The 19,913-nt window shown below is 46.0% G+C and overlaps 1 protein-coding gene across 1 annotated transcript in view; it reads right to left on the reverse strand.

The window, feature by feature from the left end:
- The window catches only part of LOC309528185 (unconventional myosin-X-like), a 77,494-nt gene that overhangs the window by 23,341 nt on the left and 34,240 nt on the right, over positions 1 to 19,913 (reverse strand). The window contains exons 12-23 of the mRNA XM_082215504.1: positions 19,475 to 19,621; positions 18,343 to 18,443; positions 17,908 to 17,974; positions 17,402 to 17,494; positions 15,537 to 15,605; positions 14,550 to 14,632; positions 13,610 to 13,718; positions 12,862 to 12,942; positions 11,974 to 12,098; positions 11,203 to 11,317; positions 3,855 to 3,961; positions 505 to 807 (exon numbers count right to left, since the gene is read on the reverse strand). Of these exons, the coding sequence (XP_082071630.1) occupies positions 505 to 807; positions 3,855 to 3,961; positions 11,203 to 11,317; positions 11,974 to 12,098; positions 12,862 to 12,942; positions 13,610 to 13,718; positions 14,550 to 14,632; positions 15,537 to 15,605; positions 17,402 to 17,494; positions 17,908 to 17,974; positions 18,343 to 18,443; positions 19,475 to 19,621 (1,400 nt within the window). The remainder of the gene's footprint in view (positions 1 to 504; positions 808 to 3,854; positions 3,962 to 11,202; positions 11,318 to 11,973; positions 12,099 to 12,861; positions 12,943 to 13,609; positions 13,719 to 14,549; positions 14,633 to 15,536; positions 15,606 to 17,401; positions 17,495 to 17,907; positions 17,975 to 18,342; positions 18,444 to 19,474; positions 19,622 to 19,913) is intronic.

Here is a 19,913-nt window from a genome sequence, read left to right on the forward strand (position 1 = left end):
CATGCATGGCTCCTCCCCTACTAGAAACATATATATGCAGACTTACTTCCCATAATTCATTTTTTAAAAGGTCACCAAATTCAAGTCTGTCTGAGCACAATTTGGCTCACCTGGATATAGAAGTTTGGTACTGTGTTGCTGCGCTTTTAAAGTGGTGAATATGCAAAACTCTGCCTATCACAAGCAACACATCAAAGGCAGAGTCCTGTTTGGACTGTTCCACTTCAGGCTACAGGGGGCTGATCAAATGGCAAGAGGGATAAAAAACACCCCCCAGTCCTCCACATAGAAAACTAAAACACCAGAGGTAGGTAAGCCAAAATCCTTATCCCTGACACCTGATTTTCTATACGCAGGGAATCCTTTACATGGAGGAACATTAAATCATGTACATCCCTCTCACTCCTGCAGTCTGAAGTGGTACAGTCCTGGCACAGGTCTGCCTCTTCAGTTGCAGTTTTGTGAAAGCGGGGCCAGGGAGACAGAACCAAGACTGCCTGGTACCTTTTCTTCTCCTCTTCCTCCTCCTGCTTCCTCCTACGCTCCCTCTCTTCTTGCCATTGTCTTTCCTCTTCCTCCTTTCTAATCCGCTCTTCCTCTCGACGCCTCTGCTCCTCAGCTTCCCGTTTCCGCTGCTGTTCCTCCTCTAGCAGGTGCTGGTAGAGGCTGCGAGCCAGCTGCCCTCGCCAGTGCTTCTGCAGGACAATGGCAGAGGCTTTCAGGCGCAGGAGGGACTTCTTCCAGAAGTGAGCACGGTAGTTCTTTTGGATAGTCACGACACTGGCTAGCACCCTTCGATACCTCTTCCTGAGTCAACGAAAGCAAGGTGGGGGTTACTGTCAATCAACGGCCCTTGCTCACTAGGTTCTCCTCAGCATCTGCCTCAGAAACCATCTGACCCAGGGGTACCAAGATGCCAGATTCAATGAATCAGCACGACCACAGCCGCTTTCTCCAAAAAACATTTCCCCAGGAAGCCACTCCTTCCATGCTTTCCTTTCTCCTCCATCTGTCACCCACCTGGTTTCTGGAGAATGCTTTAGGCATCTCCCTCTTGGGGCCACTCATTTCCTGTTTCTACACCAGCTCTGTCTTTGCTAAGCACTTTGAGTAGTGTAATGGCAAGGAACCTCCCAACCCAAGGCAAAATGGCAGATTCCCCCATCCCTCCAAACAATAAAGGGATGGTTCCTGTCATGACCTCCTCCCAGCATATCAGTCTTTTTTCCAGATGCTCCCACATAGACAGCCATGCACTGCTCTCCTAAAACAGAGGAATGGGTAGTTTTTACACCCACCCACCCACATATGGAAGCTAAGGTCCCCGTACCAGAGAGAGAGAGAGAGAGAGAGAGAGAGAGAGAGAGAGAGTTGGGGAATGCCTTTTATTTAGTAATGAGACTGTGCACTCTGTACATGTTCAGAATCTCCCTTTTCTGTAGTTAATCTGTAGGCGTAGAAAAAACTCAAATTCTAAGTCCTAACATTCCTGGCCTGAATTGAGGGTCTGGTTCTTTTATTAGTGCAATTAAGGCCAGTCCACATGAATCCAATATGGATTATATGCTTTTCTTTTTCTTTTTGAGGACCAATATGAAAAACTAGTATATTATTTCTGTGGAATAGAAGCATTATCTAGGAAATATACTTACAAGAGTCAGGCAGTTGCTATGTTTGACACTCCATGTGGCACTATGAGGTGTCTCCTGCTAAAGAACAGGGAATGTGTGTGCTCTGCAAGCCTGTGGCTGCATTGCACAAGAATTGAAATGGATATTGGCACTGAGTTCAGCATCCTGAGAATCAAAGCTTAAATTAAAACTTATTTTTTTTAAATACCCAAACAAACAAGTTTCTCACATGCTTAAAGCTGTTAAGATCCATAATATGTGCGCAAATCCTGGTGAAGCCTCAAGGTCTAACAAGACACACCAGGAGACTCATCCAGAATCTGTGGGGAATGGAAGGGGACAATTGCATGCAAAGGAATGTAAAGTGGAAGGAACCTCCCTGCTCATGCTGTTCCCCAGTATTCCACCAACCCGCCCACCCCTGTCCTTTCCTCCCACCTGAGCTCTGATACAGAAACCCTGCCAGGAGAAAAGTGGTCGAGAGGCATTTTCAGCAGGGAAAGCATGTTCATCACCCCTTCCAGTGCACTGCGTGTTTGCTTCAAAACTGTTCTGCTGGTTCTGCAGAACAATCGTCTAGCACACAGTTTGTGCTGCCATCATATCCTCTTAGGCTTCAGAAGCCGGCATGGTGACAGAACAAGGTTTCCAGTGATTGGGGGGGGGGGTTAGGAATCCAGTAAGATTCCTATGGCCTAAGACAGGAGATCCAAATAGCACCCACTCCCCAATGGCAAGCTAAATTATAATAATTTTAATAAACAAAGCAACGGCCAATTTGCTGCATGCCAATGACACACCTTGCCTGATGGTAGGGCTAGTCCTGTTCCAGTGTCCTGCATGGCTCTTGCTCTTTTATACAACTAACAGAAGCAGAATAGGTTGTGCAAAATAAAACAATCTGTATGCAAAGGTTCTTAGTTTGCAGAATTCCAGAGGGTTATTTTGGTGCAAAATTCTGGTGATAGCAGCACTGGCAGTGGCAACAATGCCATTAGCAACAATATCCCAGTTCATATGCAATGGCCTGGACCTGGGCCTAGCTCATGATTATACCCTCAAAATGCAGATGGTTTTCACAGCCTGGGAAATCCATGTTTGCAGCTGGAGCCCAGCCAAGTCTTGCTGTAGACAGCAGATGCAGCTTTGACTTCCTTGCCTGAACAACAGGAGCCTGCCTCCCCCTTGGATAGTATTGCGGGGGGGACTAGGCAAATTGCCGTTATTCTGTTCACCAATCAACATTCTAGTTTGGTAGGCCCAAATTTAAACTACACAATTTTTTTCTAAACTACTTTGCATTTTTATTTTATTTTAAGGAAAGGTATATGCTAGTTTTATTTGCATATTTTATTATGTCAATTTGCATAGGCAGTATTTCCTATGCAATATTTAGTCTTATTCAGATAGTTACAGGAAAGAGAAAAAAGCACATGGAGCCCCTCCCCCCCCGCCTCCTAGCAGTTCAGCTCAGCTCCCATCCTCCACTTTCCCTAGCCAATGGCGTTTGAGATGTCACCAGGGGCTGCTCACACATTTTCAGGCCTCTTTGCAACCTTAAAGGCTAGAAACTTTTTTAAAAATGAAGCTGAATTGCCAGGGTGCTGAATTCCTCCTCTAGTAGCAACCCCTGCGTTGTTAATGGCACGATCCTGGAATACAGGCAGCCCGTGCAATAATTCCTCAAAGCAACACCAATGTCCTTGCGGAGCACAGGTGACCGTCCGAATGGGCACACATAGCAATTTGTCAGAACAAGACAACAACAATTAACAGCAAGAGGAAAAGGCAGAGACAGATAGATGGTGCAGGTGCAGAGCCAGCCAGCTTACAGCTACCCAGAAGAGCCCAGCAGGGAAGCAGAACCTGGAGTGGGGGGCTATAAGTGAGGAAGACTGGCCTGGGTCTGGCTAATAAAGACAGAGATTGGGCTGAGGGTCTTCAGTGCAGAGCAAGAGAGGGAGAGCTGGGGAGTTTCTCTGCAGGGCAGCTTCATAGGGGGATTACAGATGCAACAGGAAAGAGGCAGGGGATAGAGACCCGGGCAAGAAAGCAACTTCGCAGTCAGTGGCCTGCATTGGGAATGCTTGGGGATTTCAAGAGGGAGCAGAGAAGGGGGAAAGCAGTGGAAGCCCAGCCAGAAGCAGCAAGCTGGAAAGGAGAGAGACCTGGCAGCAAGGAGCATTCCAGCAGCTGGGCAAAGGAGGCGATTCAAGCACTGACCTTGCCATGTAGCCCAGGACGTGGGCTCGGATGATGGTTGCCGCCTTCCTCAGCTCCTCTTCCCGGGCCTTCTCCAGTTTTTGCTCCAGAGCCTCCTTCAGGAAAACCTGGTACCCCGGGGAGGAGTTTCATCAAACACAAAGAGAGGAAACAGCAAGTCCCAGGCAGCACCAGCAGGTCCCATGCCTGCCTGCCTGCCTGCCTGCCTGCCTGCCGTAACAAGGCACACAGGGCTCCTTTTATGCTCCTGCGCCAGAGCCAGTCCCTGCTCTGCCAGCCCTTCCCCTTTGGGTGCTGTCGCTGATGGACAAGGGAGAAAGTTGTGCAGGGAGAGGAGCCAAACTCAGCCCAGCCCCCGCGCGCGCGCACACACACACACACACACACACACACACACACACACACTCTCTCTCTCTCTTCCACACTGCAGGCTCAAGGATTAAGGGGGAGAGAAAAAGGGGGGAGGAGGCTGCACTGCTTTTAACTATTAACCCTTTCTTTGGCTCAGTGACATCTTTTAAGGCTATCTGGGCCTGCTGCTCCAGTCCTGCTAATGAGGCTCTGCTGGGTATGTGTGTCAACATTCCAGGCACTGCATGCAAAATGCAGAAGGAAAACTGGCCAAACTATGACAAGATACCCATTCCAAGAAAAGAAGCTGGGGGGGGGGGGAGAGGAACGGCGGGGGTGGGGAGGGAGAGGAAGATTCTTTCCAAATATCATTTCCTGCACTGCAGATAATCCACACATATTTCCCCCCTGGCTGCTTCTTTGCATCACTGCCTCAGTGCCAGCCTGTCTCCAAGCTGTCTTGCTGGCTGGAAGATTCCTTCTCACTTTCATTGCCTTCTCTGCAATCAAACCTTCCCGAGAGGTGTGGCTCACCCTGAATGCACGCAAGAACAAGTGGTCATTCTGCTTTTGCTTTTTTATTAAAAGACACACCTGGGTGCTATTCCTGAAACCAGGAGGCATGAAGCCTGCTTTCAGAACACGCTACACTTGTGGCTCTGGTGGGTGATGCATGACAGCACACGGGTCAGGGAAACTGCATCAATCCCATTAGATATTTCAGCGGCCCCATGATGAGGTCTTGGAATTCCAACAGTGGGGTCTGGAAAACATCCATGGGCCTGGTCTGTTACTCATTCCTGTCTGGGAGGTTCCCAAAGGATGGAAGGTCAGGCCTGTGTGGCTGTCGGTGGGCCAAAAACATTGGTACTCCAATAAAGTGACACACAATCCAAAAGGTGACTCCGAGGATGCATTGTAATGCTGCAAAGTCTCTGGGGCACAATTCCTGGATTATGTGGCACAGATATTTGGGATAGCAAATGCCTTTGGTATTTTGAATGCAGCATTCTTCTGGAGAATTCGAGTGGGTTGAAGATTGCATTAACATCCCCAAGAAAATCTGTTTTCATCACCTGCATTCATGGCTAGCCTCCCACATTTGTCTGAGGTGAAGGCAATGCAACCAAAGGCTTAGGCTGCCAATGCATTAAAGTCTCCTTTCTGCACTGAAGTTCTAAAGCAGGAGTACAAAAAGCTCTTGATCACATGAATATGTGCAGAGAAAGCTATATGGAGGGCAAGGGGATCATCAGCATGTGGGTGCTGTGTGGCTTAGGGGATGTGAATGAGCAGCCCGCAAGGGGGGGCAAGGGGGACCATTTGGACGCAACCTGTGCAGACATGCACACTTATAAAGCCCCAAGTGTTGGACACATGGCCTTGCTCAAAATTGGTAGAGCAGCATTTGCAGAAATCAAATAGAAATCACAGATGCCTTTCAGAACTCCCTAGCTTGAGGCAGGAAGCTGGAGGCTTGCGGAAACTGGTGTGAAGGGCAAAGCTGGCAAGGAAAAAGTATAGCACAGTGCCTCTCTGCCTAGTTGTTCCCTGCCCAAACTCGTGCTACAAGAATCCAAACAAAGTCCAGACTGCCACAGTGGACAATCAGCAGCTGCTCCCCTCTGTCCCTAATGAGGAACACAAAGACCATCCTGCTTTCCCCTTCCTTTCCTGTGCTCTACAATTCCTTATACTAGCCCTTTTCCTTCCTCCACCAAACAATTGCTCAGTATAGAAATCCCCCCCTTGAAATATACTGCACAGGAAGCACTTCCCACCACTTCCCCCATCCTGCCCAGCACATGTGCAAGCCCACGCAGGGACTCCTTAAGCCTCGCCTGCCCAGGTTGCTCATAAAGCCTTCAGCAACACCCTGGAGGAGCAGAACAGGCCAAAGAGGCTCACTGGGCAGGGACATGTCACTAACCCTCAACCTCGGCCTCACCTCCAGAGACAAAGAGGGGCCCTATGCTTCAACGCACAGGCAGGGCCTCTTGACAGGCACCAAGGGACTGGGCTCACAAGGCAAACTCATGACTCTTTTAAGACCTATTTGTTTTCTAGGCAGCAAAGGAAAAGGAGAGCTGTGGCTCTGCGGTGGGGCGTGTGCTTTGCATGCAAGAAGGTTCCAGATCCAGTCCCTGGCATCTCCAGACAGGGCTGGAAAACCCTGGAGGAGTCACTGTAGGTCAGTGTGAACAGTACTAAGCTAGGTGGACCAAGGTGCTTGACTCAATAGAAACACAACTTCCCACGCTTCTAATTGCCAGCAATAGCTGCAGATGCTGCACCACTATAGAGCAAGAGTTTTAAGTGATCAGAACTGGAAAGTCTGCTCTGCCTAGGGCTAGGATTGCCAACATTTTTGCTCACTCTGCTCCTGTGCATATAACAGCAGATTGAGACACCACTTAGCCAGGAAAAGCTAACTTTCAGAAGACATCTGAAGGCAGCCCTGTTTCGGGAAGTTTTTGATGTTTGATGTTTTATCGTGTTTTTAATATTCCATTGGAAGCCACCAAGAGTGGCTGGGGAAACCCAGCCAGATGGGCAGGGTATAAATAAATTATTATTATTATTATTATTATTATTATTATTATTATTATTTAAAGCTAAAGGGATCCCTGACCATTAGGTCCAGTCGTGACCGACTCTGGGGTTGCGGCGCTCATCTCGCTTTATTGGCTGAGGGAGCCAGCGTACAGCTTCCGGGTCATGTGGCCAGCATGACTAAGCCGCTTCTGGCAAACCAGAGCAGCACACGGAAACGCTGTTTACCTTCCCACCGGAGCGGTACCTATTTATCTACTTGCACTTTGACATGCTTTCAAAGTGCTAGGTTGGCAGGAGCAGAGACCGAGCAACGGGAGCTCACCCCGTCGCGGGGATTCAAACCGCTGACCTTCTGATCGGCAAGTCCTAGGCTCTGTGGTTTAACCCACAGCGCCACCCACGCCCCATTATTATTATTACTACCAGCTTAATTTGTGAGTGAGGCCACTGTTAAAAGAACAGAGGCAAGGTCACTGAAATAAGGCAGCTCTATCCTTGGTGCAAGAATACCATATTACGGCAATCTAGGTAAAGGCTAGAAAATTTATCATTCTTTAACACCTTAGTGGTGCGCCTACAAAAGTACAGATTCCTCCTACCACTTCAACATTTATTTTTTTAAAGGTATGTACCTAAAAATGAAAGAATGATGGAAACATGCATTTGGACACATGTGTATACATGCACACTTCTTAGGTAGCCAGGACTGTCCGCAGCAACGTGTTGCCTTTACACTTGGTGACAAATCTTAGCTCACTGCAATGCAATGTGTGGAATGGTTCTAAGAACTTTTTTGTATGACTCCGAATCTTGCATTGCCTTGCCTTGACTGGGAACTTGCCATTATGGCCAGTAGCCCTCTCCTCCATGAACTGTACCTCTTCACTGAACCCCCAAGTTTAGCTTCTGCAAGCTTATATGCAATGAAACCCCCAATTGAGAACCCTGTGCAAATGTTGCTCCTGCCCTTCCACAGAATTCGCCCACTGCTCAAACCCGGCAACTGACTTCTCCATCTGCAATGCAGAGGACAGTACCAGAGAGTCATTATTGTAATCCTTACATATAAACAGGGCTCCATCCTCTGCCTCAGCTTTAATCCAGGCTGCGTCTCCACATTGGAGCAGACCCTAGGGTTTCCTTGGCCATTGTAGCAGCATTTTAACAATGCAGCATCTGTCACACCCAGTGATGCTGGCTAACAATGTTGTATAAAGCTTTGGCCAGTTTCTAGAGGGCATTTGACAGATCACCGCTGACACTGAACATACTGATATCTGTAAATGCCAGGCATCCCCCTATTGCTACCCAAATGGCCCCAAACAACCACCTTAATAACCAAGGTAAAAACCCCACCATTTTATTTGGATGCCAGAAAACCAATTTTGTAGCTTACATTTGACCTATCTCCTACTTCCAACGGTTTCTCTCCTTCCTTGTCATTTCCACCTTGTGGCTCACAGTAATTTTTAAAAGTGGTCTGTGTGCCCCAACAATTCTCATCTGCTTTGCCACTCTCTTTCCTTGCTCCTCCAATGTCTTTCATAAAGTTGGCCATCCTCCCTTATCTCCTGCCTCTGAAATCAATCCCATCTGGATAGGCGGCAGAGCCTTTTCAACCCACCCTGTTGCCCCTCTTCCTTGCTCATCCTGAGAAGCAAAGACTTCAAAGAGCTCAAGCCCTGCCCCAAGTGGCCCTGCTTCCCTGAACAACAAGCAAAGGGCAGTGAGGCAGCCAGTCCCTTCTTAGATGGACCAGCAACTCTGAGAGTGAGCGAGAGAGGGAAAGTTCTATTGTTCTTGGTGGAGTCAAAGGTCAGTTGTCTGCTGCACCAGTCACTTGGAGCCTGTTCTCTTTAATGGCTCCAAGGTTGATTTATTAACTCCAAGTGCTTGGTATGCAGAGAGACAGCAGTTTCCTTTCTCCTCTCTTGCTAGTGGCAAGCCGCCTTTGGTCTCCCTTGCTCGAGGACTGATGCCTGAGCTTTCCTCCCTCCCCAGTTTCATTTAAGGCAGAACAAGCTGCAGAACATAAATATAATGCATAGACTGTACATCGTGTCGCTGGGAAATGGTAAGCCAATGACACATGAAAGATAAGGTGCAGAAAAGAATCACACAGCAGCCTAAAACGTCCTGGCTGGGCCCAGTTACTTCACCCTGAATTTGGCATGCTCTAAATGTAGGGGCCTCTAAATGCAGCTGGCAATTGCGACTGGTTGCCCTTGCCTGATCAGTAAGAGTCTATGGCTCCCCATATTCCCCCCACATGTCTTTTAAGGAAGGCACATTTGTGACCTGCCGGACTACTTCTTGAATTGCTGTCCCAAGCAACTGTGCTCCCTAGCGGCCTTATTAACTCAGACCATCTAATTTATTCCTAACAAAGACACAAAGCAAATCTGGTGCAGACCCCTTGGGTGAAGAAGAGACAGCAATGCTGGTGGCTACACCTTAATGGCAGGGTGCCCTCTCACTGTATTGCTTTAGATGCTTGCTGGAAACCTTTTTTATTTCAGGAAGCCTACCCAGATATGTAACTTAGTCACCTGTATATCTGCTTTAAAAGCTTTATTGGTTTTATCTTTATTTCTCATTATTATGGTTTCACATACTTTTTTATACGTATTTTTTTATTTATGTTTTTACATATTTTTGTTTTTGTGGATTTCTGCTGCGTTTAACCTTCAATTTTATTTGTACATCACTTGAGTAGTTTTGGGTTTTCTTGATTAAGAGGTCTATATATTTTCTAAATAAAATAAATTTAATAGGTCCCTTCTCCAAATCTACATAGACACCGTCCTTGTTCTCCTGCATTATGGAAGCAGAAAAGCATACAGAGAAGCACCACTGCTGTGAATTTGCAAAGAGCATGTATTTGTTTCCATTCAATCCCAATTTATTGTGGCAGATGGCAACAAACATGGAAATTCACCAAGCACCACTCATTTGCTTTAAAGCCTATCTGTCCAGCCTTAAGAGTGAAAAACTTGCTTTGAAATAAAAAAGTCATAGAATCATAGAATCATAGAGTTGGAAGAGACCACAAGGGCCATCGAGAAGTAACAGATTTGAATTTCTGGACTCGATTCTAAACGTGACACACCCAATGCCAAATTCCACGTTTGCTCAGTATGCAGAATTACAATCACCCCAAATGTAGCACCCAAATTTCTTATCAGTGAAACAGATTTTACCCATTTGATATGCACTATAGTGATGTTAATATCTATTATCTTCTACACATTGCTATAGATACATACAGGCATGCTCATTGTCAAAGTTCCTTGTTGGCTGCGTGCCTAGCAATGAAATTACATCAGGCCTGTAATTACAGTCTGTTGATTTGGACATTTGGAAAGGGGCTGGGGTGGAGGAATCGTGGGTCCTTTTTCTTTTAAGAACAAAACAAAAACAAACCCCCAAGCTGCTTCTGTTTCATTCAGCTGGGTTTGCATAAGCACATATTTGCAAGCTAGTTATGGATCAGAAGCTACCCTGTGCCCATCTGTACCCCAGATGACTGCAACACTAATATCTGCCTTGTTGCTTAAGAAACGATGGCATGAGGCCAGCACACACAAGGAGCCGCTTTGTACCGAACCAGATCCTAGAAACATCTACTCCAGCACTGTGCTGTGGCACCAGCTCCTCAAGGTCTCAAGGAAGGGTCTTTCCCCAATTTCTTTATCTGTAGATTCTTTTAACTGCAGGTGCCATATATTAAGCTGGGGGTTCAGATCCCTTCCAATTCTGCAGAGCTGGGACCTTTTAAATGCAAAGCATGCAAGCTTCCACCGAGATTTTATAGCCTAGCCCTCACTGGGGATAGCATCATTCCCAATGGCACACAGCATGCACTGCAATCTCTTCTTCCAATCTTGGGAGAACGAATCAGCATGGACCTTTGGGGGGGGGGAGTGTTTGATGCACACCTGGCCCCACTCAGTTCAACTGTGTCTACATCCAACCCGTCAGTCCCTTCCTCATTTGTACTGCAGGATGGGGTGGGAGGAGAGGGCTGCAGAGATAGTAGGAAGATAAAGTATGCAAGAATAAAGGAGCGGCGTATCAACACAGATTCCCTCCTCCCCCCAAAAAACCAGGTAACATTTTCACAGCATCTTCTGAGACATTTTCTTGTGTTCTTTTTCCAGTGTCAAAATGCCTAAGCAGTGACACAGGAACCTCTTGAGAAGACACGGCCTGTGGCTTAGCAATGAGGGGCGTACTATACTTCGAATGGAGCTGCTGGGAGTAGGATGGGGTGGGTGTGTTTCAGTAAGCCTAGTCATAGTGCAGCAGAGGTCAATGATCTATGCAGAGGTGGGCACACCTCTCCTAGAAGCCACATCAATCTTGTACCCAGGCTACCTCTGGAAAGATTCCTTAGCACAGAGCGCTGCTCCACATGCTCTTTTGCACACAAAGGGCATACCTTGGTTTTCCCCAGCTTCCATTCTCTCTGGGTGCTGTCATATGTCTGCAGAAAGGAGGCACAAGTGGCTTTTGCACCGTCAGGATTGCCCCAGTTCTTCAACAGCATCTTGTACCTGACAGAACCAAATGAATGCTCTTGACCAGGAGTTAAGGTACAAAGCAATTTCTTTCCCTCAGCAAAGCTTCCTGCCCCTGTGAGGGGCTATTCCTCTCTCTCATTTTGCTTCTGAGTGCTGACAGGTTAGAAGCTCTTAACAGCTGGTAACTGGCTGCCCTCCACTGTCTTTTCCAGTCAGTCTGAAAGCACAAGCAACTGGCATCCAACTACAGAAGTGCAATAACTCTTAAGAGTAATCAAATGCCCCAAACATTAAAACTTAGAAAATGTAGTTTAACCCAGGTCCTGAACTGCAGCTTAACAAATGAAATATACTTCGCTTGGGAAATGTTTATTTTTTGTCCTTTCCCTTCCAACCAGCCATCTCAAATGGTTATGGATGTGCAAGTCTCTTTGTTCAGACAACAGAAATGAAAGCAGTAGCCTGCAATCATTGTCAAATTTTATAGGAGACAAAGAGACAACCTGCCCAGACTCACCTCGCGCTTTTTGCTCAAAAGCAGGTCTCCTAGCTTTCCTCTTATCCACAAGCAAAACATCCACATTGAGTCATTTATTTCACACACACACACCCCTCCACAAAGTCCCAAAGCACTGAAGGCCACATTTGACAGCAAAATTCCACCCTCTTGCTTGCACTGCCACTTTTACCTGAGGAGGAAATCTTGAAAGATCCACCGTACAGGAAAGCCAGCTCTTCGGACCTTCACTGTCTCCAGCATGCCTGAGTATCGCAGTTGTTTCAGCACCACCTCTGGATTGAAGAGATTTGGAGACTATGCAAAGCAAGGAGTGCAGACAAGCCAAGGATAGGAGACAAGAAAGAAATGATTTCCTTGTATAAAAAGTATTATATTGGCCTGAGCATTGTGAAGGGCACCCTCGTATAACGAGCCCCACTTACATGAGTGTGCAGTCACTTGTAAATACACACACATACAGATCAAGCAGATAAAAAAAAATTCTCTAGGATTGAGAGAATTGTTGCTATGTAGGATGCATCTTCAAACGTGTTAGGGAAGGGGTAGGGAACCTGTGGCCTTCCTAATGTTGCTGGACTACAATGCACATCACTCCTGAGCATTGATCATGTTTGCTGGGGTGGATGGGAGATGTAGGCAAGCTATATAGGGAGTACCACAAGCTCCCTAACCCTATGTTAAGAGGAAAGGCACTCCGTGGACTTATATGGCATAGACAGCACCACCCCTTGCATTAAGAATCCACTGAAAGAGATCCAGTCCTGGCTCAGACATCAGCATGCTTTGTTCCTCCTTTCTGTGATAGCTCTGGTCAAAAGAGGAGACGACCCTTTAAGTGGCCAGACCAGAGTCACAAAACATTCCCCTATTACCACCATAGGCCCTATTTTTTCTGCCTGCAGCTTTGGTGGGTTATAAGCTCACCATCTTTTGAAGAAAAGGGTAGAAAGTCCCCCAAAAACCAACACCACTTTCCAGTCTAGCCTAGATACCATTTAAGGTCTGGTGGCTCTCCACCCGCCTTGCCCAACTGTCTGTTGCAGCTCTAGAAAGTCACCTTTTCCTGGTTGGGCTTAATGCAGCGAATGAAGAGTGGGTTGCAAGTGCTGAGCGTGGCCATCAAAGAGTGTAGGGAGTCCTAAAAAGAAGAAGAAAAGAACACTGAAAAGGAGTCACTTTTTTGGAAAATTAAGATTCTGACCTCTCTCTTGCCCCCACCCCGCCACCAGCCAGTCATACAAAAACTTTGTGGATAGGGTGGGGAAACAGGAACCTCTGAACTGTGGATTTCGTGTGGCCCAACATTTCTTAAAGGTTGTGTACATGCGCACAGAACCTGTGGTGAAGACAAACAATCAGTACATTCTCATCACACACGCAACTTTCTGACCAGGTTGGGCTTAGTGGAACACAGTTTTGCTAGTTTGCAGTGGCTGGTGGCAATGCACAGCACTGACTGGTTAATGCTCCCTGTAATCCCTGGAGCTGTTTTATAACCTTAAAAAAACACCAACTAATGACTTTTTGAAAAAGAAAAAGAGACTGGGGGAAATGCATGTTTTGATGAATAAATGTACACAGGGCACTTTAAAAATTAAAGAAAAGGCAGAGAGTCTGTGTGAAGCATAGAGAGTAGTAAGCCTAAGGTCTAAACAACACTTCAGTGGTGGCATGCATGTCTGTCCTGTTCGTAGCACAATTCAGTGTGGAAGCTGAGCTCATCCCAGGCAAGAAAAACCCTATTGGGGCTTCTGCTGTTATGTCTGAATGTCTGCCTGACCTTTCATTGGGCCTGCTGCTCCTACCCTGAACTGTGAGCTGACAGTCGGCCTGCGCCTCTGAGTTCCCATCTTCAGTGTGTCTTCACTGCTGCAGCCAGCAACTCTTTCAAAGAGATCATAGATGAAATCCAGCCTGCAGACAAAGAGGAGCATACGACAGAGAAAACATGTATTTGATCACATCTTGCACGGGGGTTATGTTCTGGCGGTGCTGCATATACGCAAAATCACATATACCCAGATCACCACATTGGAACTGGGCCCACATGACCATCTTTACCTTCCAAGCAAGGCAGAGAGCTTTTAAGTTCTCAGACTTGCAGATCTTGCAGGGCTGCCCAAGTAAAAGAACATCCCAGAGCCTAGTAAGCAATTCTGAGAACTTAAAAGCTCTTTCCATGCCAGAAAAACCCATCACAAAAGGAGCTTTTGAGCTCTCTGCCTTATGTGCAATTAGCTTGTGAGATTTCAACTGGCTGGCTTTCAACCATGTAAAGCTGAAATCACGCAAGATAACTGCACGCAAGATGCAATCATGCTGTACTGACAAATTCTAAAGGCAGAAACGCACAGGCTGGTGCTGCCTATCTCTTTCTGAAACTGCATGATGCATTCATTCTTCCTTTTGATGAACTACAGTAGTCCAGAGCAATCTTGGAAAGTGCTGCATTATGCTGGATCTTATGGAAAGGTGGGGTACATGAAGTCCCGTGGCAAAGAGCTGATTGGCAGCTAAAGCTCCAACAGCCATGAATTGCCTCTGGGGGCTTGCAAAATGGTCCAAAGCATGTGCTAGGACTCCATACCAGTTCCCCATCCTTCTGTCTACAGTACTGAATGTCCAAGAAACAGCTTCCCTGCCCCCAATCAAAGTGTTCAGATGTTATGTACGCTCTGCAACTCTGCTCCATGCCCATCTGTAGCTCCCAACTTCTTTGAGCTTCGTTCAAATACAGTTGCTTACCTGCTGTCTTTCAGCATGTTTAAAATATCATCTCTAAAGGTGTCTCTGTTTTTCTCCAGAAAGCCCCTCACATCATAGAAGACCTGCAGCACAGAAGCAACACAAGCATTAAAATGTGCCATCATGATAATGCACAACACAGATGCATTGAACAAGGAGGAAAAACTCTTGAACTCACACACCCAAAGCTGCCAAATACCTTATGCATCTCTTAAGCCCTTTATTGATTAAGAGCAGGGGGAACTAGCCCAGAGGCCATATGTAGAGCCCTGTTCTGCTATGTTACAGGAACAATGTACTGTAGTAGCCACTAGAGTCTTGGACAACATCTAGGAAGACAAGTCCAAACATCCCCTCTCGGCCATTAATCTCACCAGGTGATCTTGGACCAATCAATACCTTTCAGCCTAGACTACCTTAAAGGGCTGTTATGATAATGCAAAGGAAGAGGGGGGGGGGTCTGACATGCCACCATGAGCTCCTTGGAAGAAGGGTAGATAAAAGTGTCAAAGATAAATAAATTCTGCAGCCCACTGCCTCTCAACAAGAGAGTTTAATTCAACCTCCCTTCAGGATTAAACCCTGCCCTCCTGCCCATCAGCTGGTTTCAGCAGTGTTATCATCTGATGGTGGGGGGCGTGATTTGAGGGTAAATGGCCTCGCAGACCAGATTGGAAACTCTGATGGGCCAAGACTGATAGGCTGTTCTAAACCACAGCAACTGTAATGTGTGTTCTGGTCCCAAACAAGTCTATCATCTGTGGGGGTTCAACAAAATAATATTTGATAGGCCTAAACCTCAAATTGGCAACTTAAAAGAGTTTTAAAACTTGGTAGAGGCTGTTGCTCAATCCCATGCCCATTCCAGAAATAAAATTCTGCAGTTTAGGCCTTTTCTTTCAGCCTCTGGCTGTGGCCTAACTGCTCACTGGCTTGTAGGCCCCAAACTTAACCAGCTGCTCAGCTATCAGGCTAAAATGCACTTACCTCTCCGGCATAGTGCTGGATTCCAAACTGAAAATCTGTTACTCGAGGCTTCATATAGTACTGGTTGTTCTGAAACAGAAGCGAGTGAAGCACTTTATACTACACAAGCACCTGAAGCAACACATCAGCAGCTGTTTTTAAATATCATGAGTGGTAGTAATTTTTTGCGCATAACCAAGCCAAACAGTGATAATAATAATAATAATAATAATAATAATAATAATAATAATAATAATAATTTATTATTTGTACCCCGCCCATCTGGCTGGGTTTCCCCAGCCACTCTGGGCGGCTTCCATAGAAACCAAAAAACACTAAAATATCATACATTGCATCATACTCTGGTGCAGTACTATTGCACTTCATAAACTGTCAGTCCCAAAATGGCCGCACAGTAACCTCAACAGTCAGTTAAGAGTATTTTGGTGGAGCCAAAAACAGGGAACCATCCCGGCAAACATCTCTGTCAGTGCTACAACTCAGACATTCTGATGAGCCAGAAATTATCCTTCTGGAAGATTCCCTGCCTCAGATTGAAGCATCCCAGCTATGTCACAAGCCACTAAGATCAGTCTGCCTACTGGAATTCCCAGAACTGCTAAAATACAATGTTCTTCACAGAGTACTGATTGTGTCTGTTAGCTTTTAGCCATTATCGAGTAAACTGAACAAGGAAAGCTATTCTACCCTGAATTGTTAACCTAATTTTAAACCTCCACCCGCTGAATCTTAGCAGCTATTCATTTGGTAAGAGACTTAGGGTCATCTGCTTAAGAGACACATTATGCAATTCTGTTTGCTTTGCTTTGAAGAGGGTTAATTTGGCCTCACAGTTTGATTGCCTTTTCTATCAGAAGACACCAAGGGAGCCTTCCAAGGCTGAAGCAGAGGCTCAGCCAAAGAGGTTCCAATAGATGAAGTGGACTGTGTTCCTCTTGCTCACTTTGTGGCCTTCTTTTAAAAATCCACAGTGGAAGTAGTTCCCATTTCATACAATGAACAGAGCACCACCTACTTTGTTCATAGATGAGAGGAAATTTAAAATATCAAGATTATGTAAAGTGTAGTTTGTGGGAACACATCCTGTGTGTTAATGTGGGGAGAAAAGAGCATGGAACAAATCCCTGAGGGGCATCAAACTATGGTTCCATACAGGTTTCTCTTCTCTTTAATCTGTACCTTGTTCCTCCTATCCCTTTGGTGTGTCAGATATATGAATCAAAACTATATACCACCACCCACTGCAATATATGCATTCTACACAGAGCTGCCCCTCAATACTGTCTGGAAGCTGCAACTGGTCCAGAATGCAGAGGGTAGGCTGCCAACTAGTGCCAACCAAGCAGATCAAATACCACTGCAATTATTTAGAATAGATGCTAATACATTTGTTTCCAGGTCCAGTTCAAAGTCCTGGTTTTGACTTTTAAATCCTTAAGCGGTCTGTGTTTCAGGTCCTTGAAGGAATGCCTCCTCCCTAAATGTTCCCCTTTTCTGCTTCATGGTCATCAGGTAAGGTTCCGTTTTGTTCCCACTCCCTACCCCCTTGTTGGGGGCTATGAGATTTGGGGGCTATGAGATTGCACATAGTCAAAACAGATTGGGTTCAGTGGTGGGAAGGATTGCCAAAGTCTTTTTTCCCAGGTGCCTGCCTGCTTTTGGCCCCATTATTATTATTATTATTATTATTATTATTATTATTATTATTAAAATAAAGCTGAATACACATGTTAAAAGCAGGCTTACTGTATTGGGATTGTAATATTTTACATTGGTTTCTATATTATTATTAGCCTGTGATATACATTTTAGAAATGCACAGATAAATGCATGCAAGTGTTGTGTATATATGCATCTTCACTTACCCCATGCTGGTTGTGCAGCTTTTCCAAAAGGGTACTGTCTGTGCCTTTGGGGAATCTACTCTCTTCATTAACCAAGGCCAGCAAACCAAGTTTCTGTAGCCAAAGAAGAAAAAGACTTGCAGTGATCATTTAATGTAATGTTATCTTGCTCAGCCTAAAGTAAGGTTGGAGGGGGTGTAAAAATTGTATGTATGTAAGGACAGCAAACACACCCACCCACACCCCTTGAGATAGCCATGATTTCTACTCATACCTCCCCCCCCTTCTTTTTCCTTACACTCTTCTTCTTTTTCTTCACAATGAACTCTTCTAACTTCTGAATGAAGCCTGTCTATTTCCATAAAAGTAACAGAAGCCAAGGTGGAGAGAGGCAAAATAACAGCTATAAACTAAGGCACAGAAACAAGCCTTGCTATTTAGGACCAAGGTCAGAGAGAAAAGCCCAGTCTACAGAGGAAGCACACTCTTGACTGCATGCTAACCCATCACACAGGAGAGAGGCCTACCTTCTCAATAAGATCCAGGCATTCTGCATTGTCCATCCAATCAATGGCTTCCCAGCTTATCCCCTCTCTGCCAAAAAGAGAGGGGAAACACAAATCAGGCACTCATATTTGCAGAGAGCAGGGGTTAAGAAACAGCAAGACGCTTTGGACAGGACAGAAGTACAAGAAAAGGAGAACAATATCCCTGGGAGGGGAGAAGCAGAGAGGAAGGTAAAACTGCTCCCAGGCAGCAAAGTAGTGGGCGACTCTTGCTTTTATCAAGCTTTCCAAGGATTTCCTTGACCCCCACATGGATTGTCAGTGATGAAATCCAAAGCAGCTTTTCTGCTAGCAGTTTTTCCTCCTCCACCTGAGAGCAGTGGGCTCTCTTGGTTGCCAGAGGCCACTACCAATAAGCAATAGCCACTGCCTCCTGAAAAGGCCACTTTTAACTACCTGTTGTACTCAAGCTGCTCCAGGGAGAATATGTGCTTGTTGAAGTACTCCTGGAGCTTCTCATTTGCATAGTTAATGTTAAACTGCTCAAAACGATTCACCTGTGCGTGTGACAAGAGAAACCAATATTAGCACCCATGTTCTTGGTCTGGGGGGGAAATCTTTTTTCCCTTGAGGGCTGCAAGGAAGAGGAAGTGCATGCGGGAAGCAGGGGAGGGTCAGCAGAAGTGCCGAGGGTCAGCTTGTTATTGCCTCTCCTGCCGGCTGCTGCCAGTCTGGGCATGCAGTGGCACAGAAACCACAGAGACTGCAAATGACAAGACTGCCCGTTCAAGGGGAAAACAGGGCACATAAAGGAAAGGATCAGTGAATGAAGCTCACTGGGTGGCCTTGGGTCAGTCGCAGTCTCTCAGCCTAATCTACCTCACAGGGCTGTGGCATGGATAAGTTGTTGCGTGGTTGAGACCCATCAGGGAAGGAAGCCAGGTATGTAATAATAATAATAATAATAATAATAATAATAATAATAATAATAATAATATGCAGTGCCACCTTAAGCTCTTTGGAGAAAAGGTGGGATATAAAGGTAATAATGAAAGAGGGGGAAACACAAGGGAGTGCATGCCCATGTAACATACGTGCCAAGAGTGTTTGACTAAATGCCTTACCAAAGTAATTTTCACAGGACATTGTCAGAGTTTGGGGAAGGGCTGTAGCTCAGGGGTAGAGCATATGCTTTGCATGCAGAAGGTCCCAGGTTCAATCCCTGGGTTCTCCAGGTATGACTGGGAATGCCCTCTGTCTGGAGCCCAGAAAAGTCGCTGCCAGTCTGTGTAGACAATACTGAAGTAGATGCCTGACTTGGTGTATTTCAACAAACAATATACAGGGTGTAGTGATATACAAGCAATTTTTGTGTGTGACTTTGACTTGGTGTGTGGCAGCTGCCTTTGTTTCCAATTTCAAGAATGAGGTTCAAGGGGCAATGACCATACCATCCCCTGCCCAACTGGCTTGGTATCGAGCAATTTATGTTCCAATGTACCTCCAGGTAATCAGCTCAGCTTGTTTTCTGCATGCACTGAAACTTCCTTTGGTCCATGCAACAATCCCCAATAGTTTAATTTCTAACCTGGAAATTCTCAAACCCGAAGATATCCAGGATTCCAACAGACTTAAAGTTTTCCTTCCCTTTTATCTTTGAGTTAATCTTGCCAATGATCCATGAGAAGCACTGTGAATAAAGGGCCATGGCGAGGGAGTCTCTAGAGTCAGCAGCCTAGGGGCAAACAAGGAGGAAGACAATGCTTGTCAGTAAGCAATGAAATGGGGGAGGGGGGGAGAGACACCAAACATCACACTATATGCTGGAGAGCAACACAGCAAACTGTGGGGAGATTGAGGCAGCAAAGGCCTGGCAAATGAACAGTATCCCTGGGAAACTAATTTTAAGTATAGAACAGCAGAGAAACTGCAGCTGAAACTCAGGTGCCTGAATTGCCAAGGATGGGATGACTGCTATCAAGCATGCCTCCCAACTCCATCTGTGCCAAACTAGGCCTTGTTCTCAC

This window comes from Podarcis vaucheri, assembly GCF_965113315.1.
Source record: "Podarcis vaucheri genome assembly, chromosome: 1".
In the NCBI taxonomy this organism is placed as follows: domain Eukaryota; kingdom Metazoa; phylum Chordata; class Lepidosauria; order Squamata; family Lacertidae; genus Podarcis; species Podarcis vaucheri.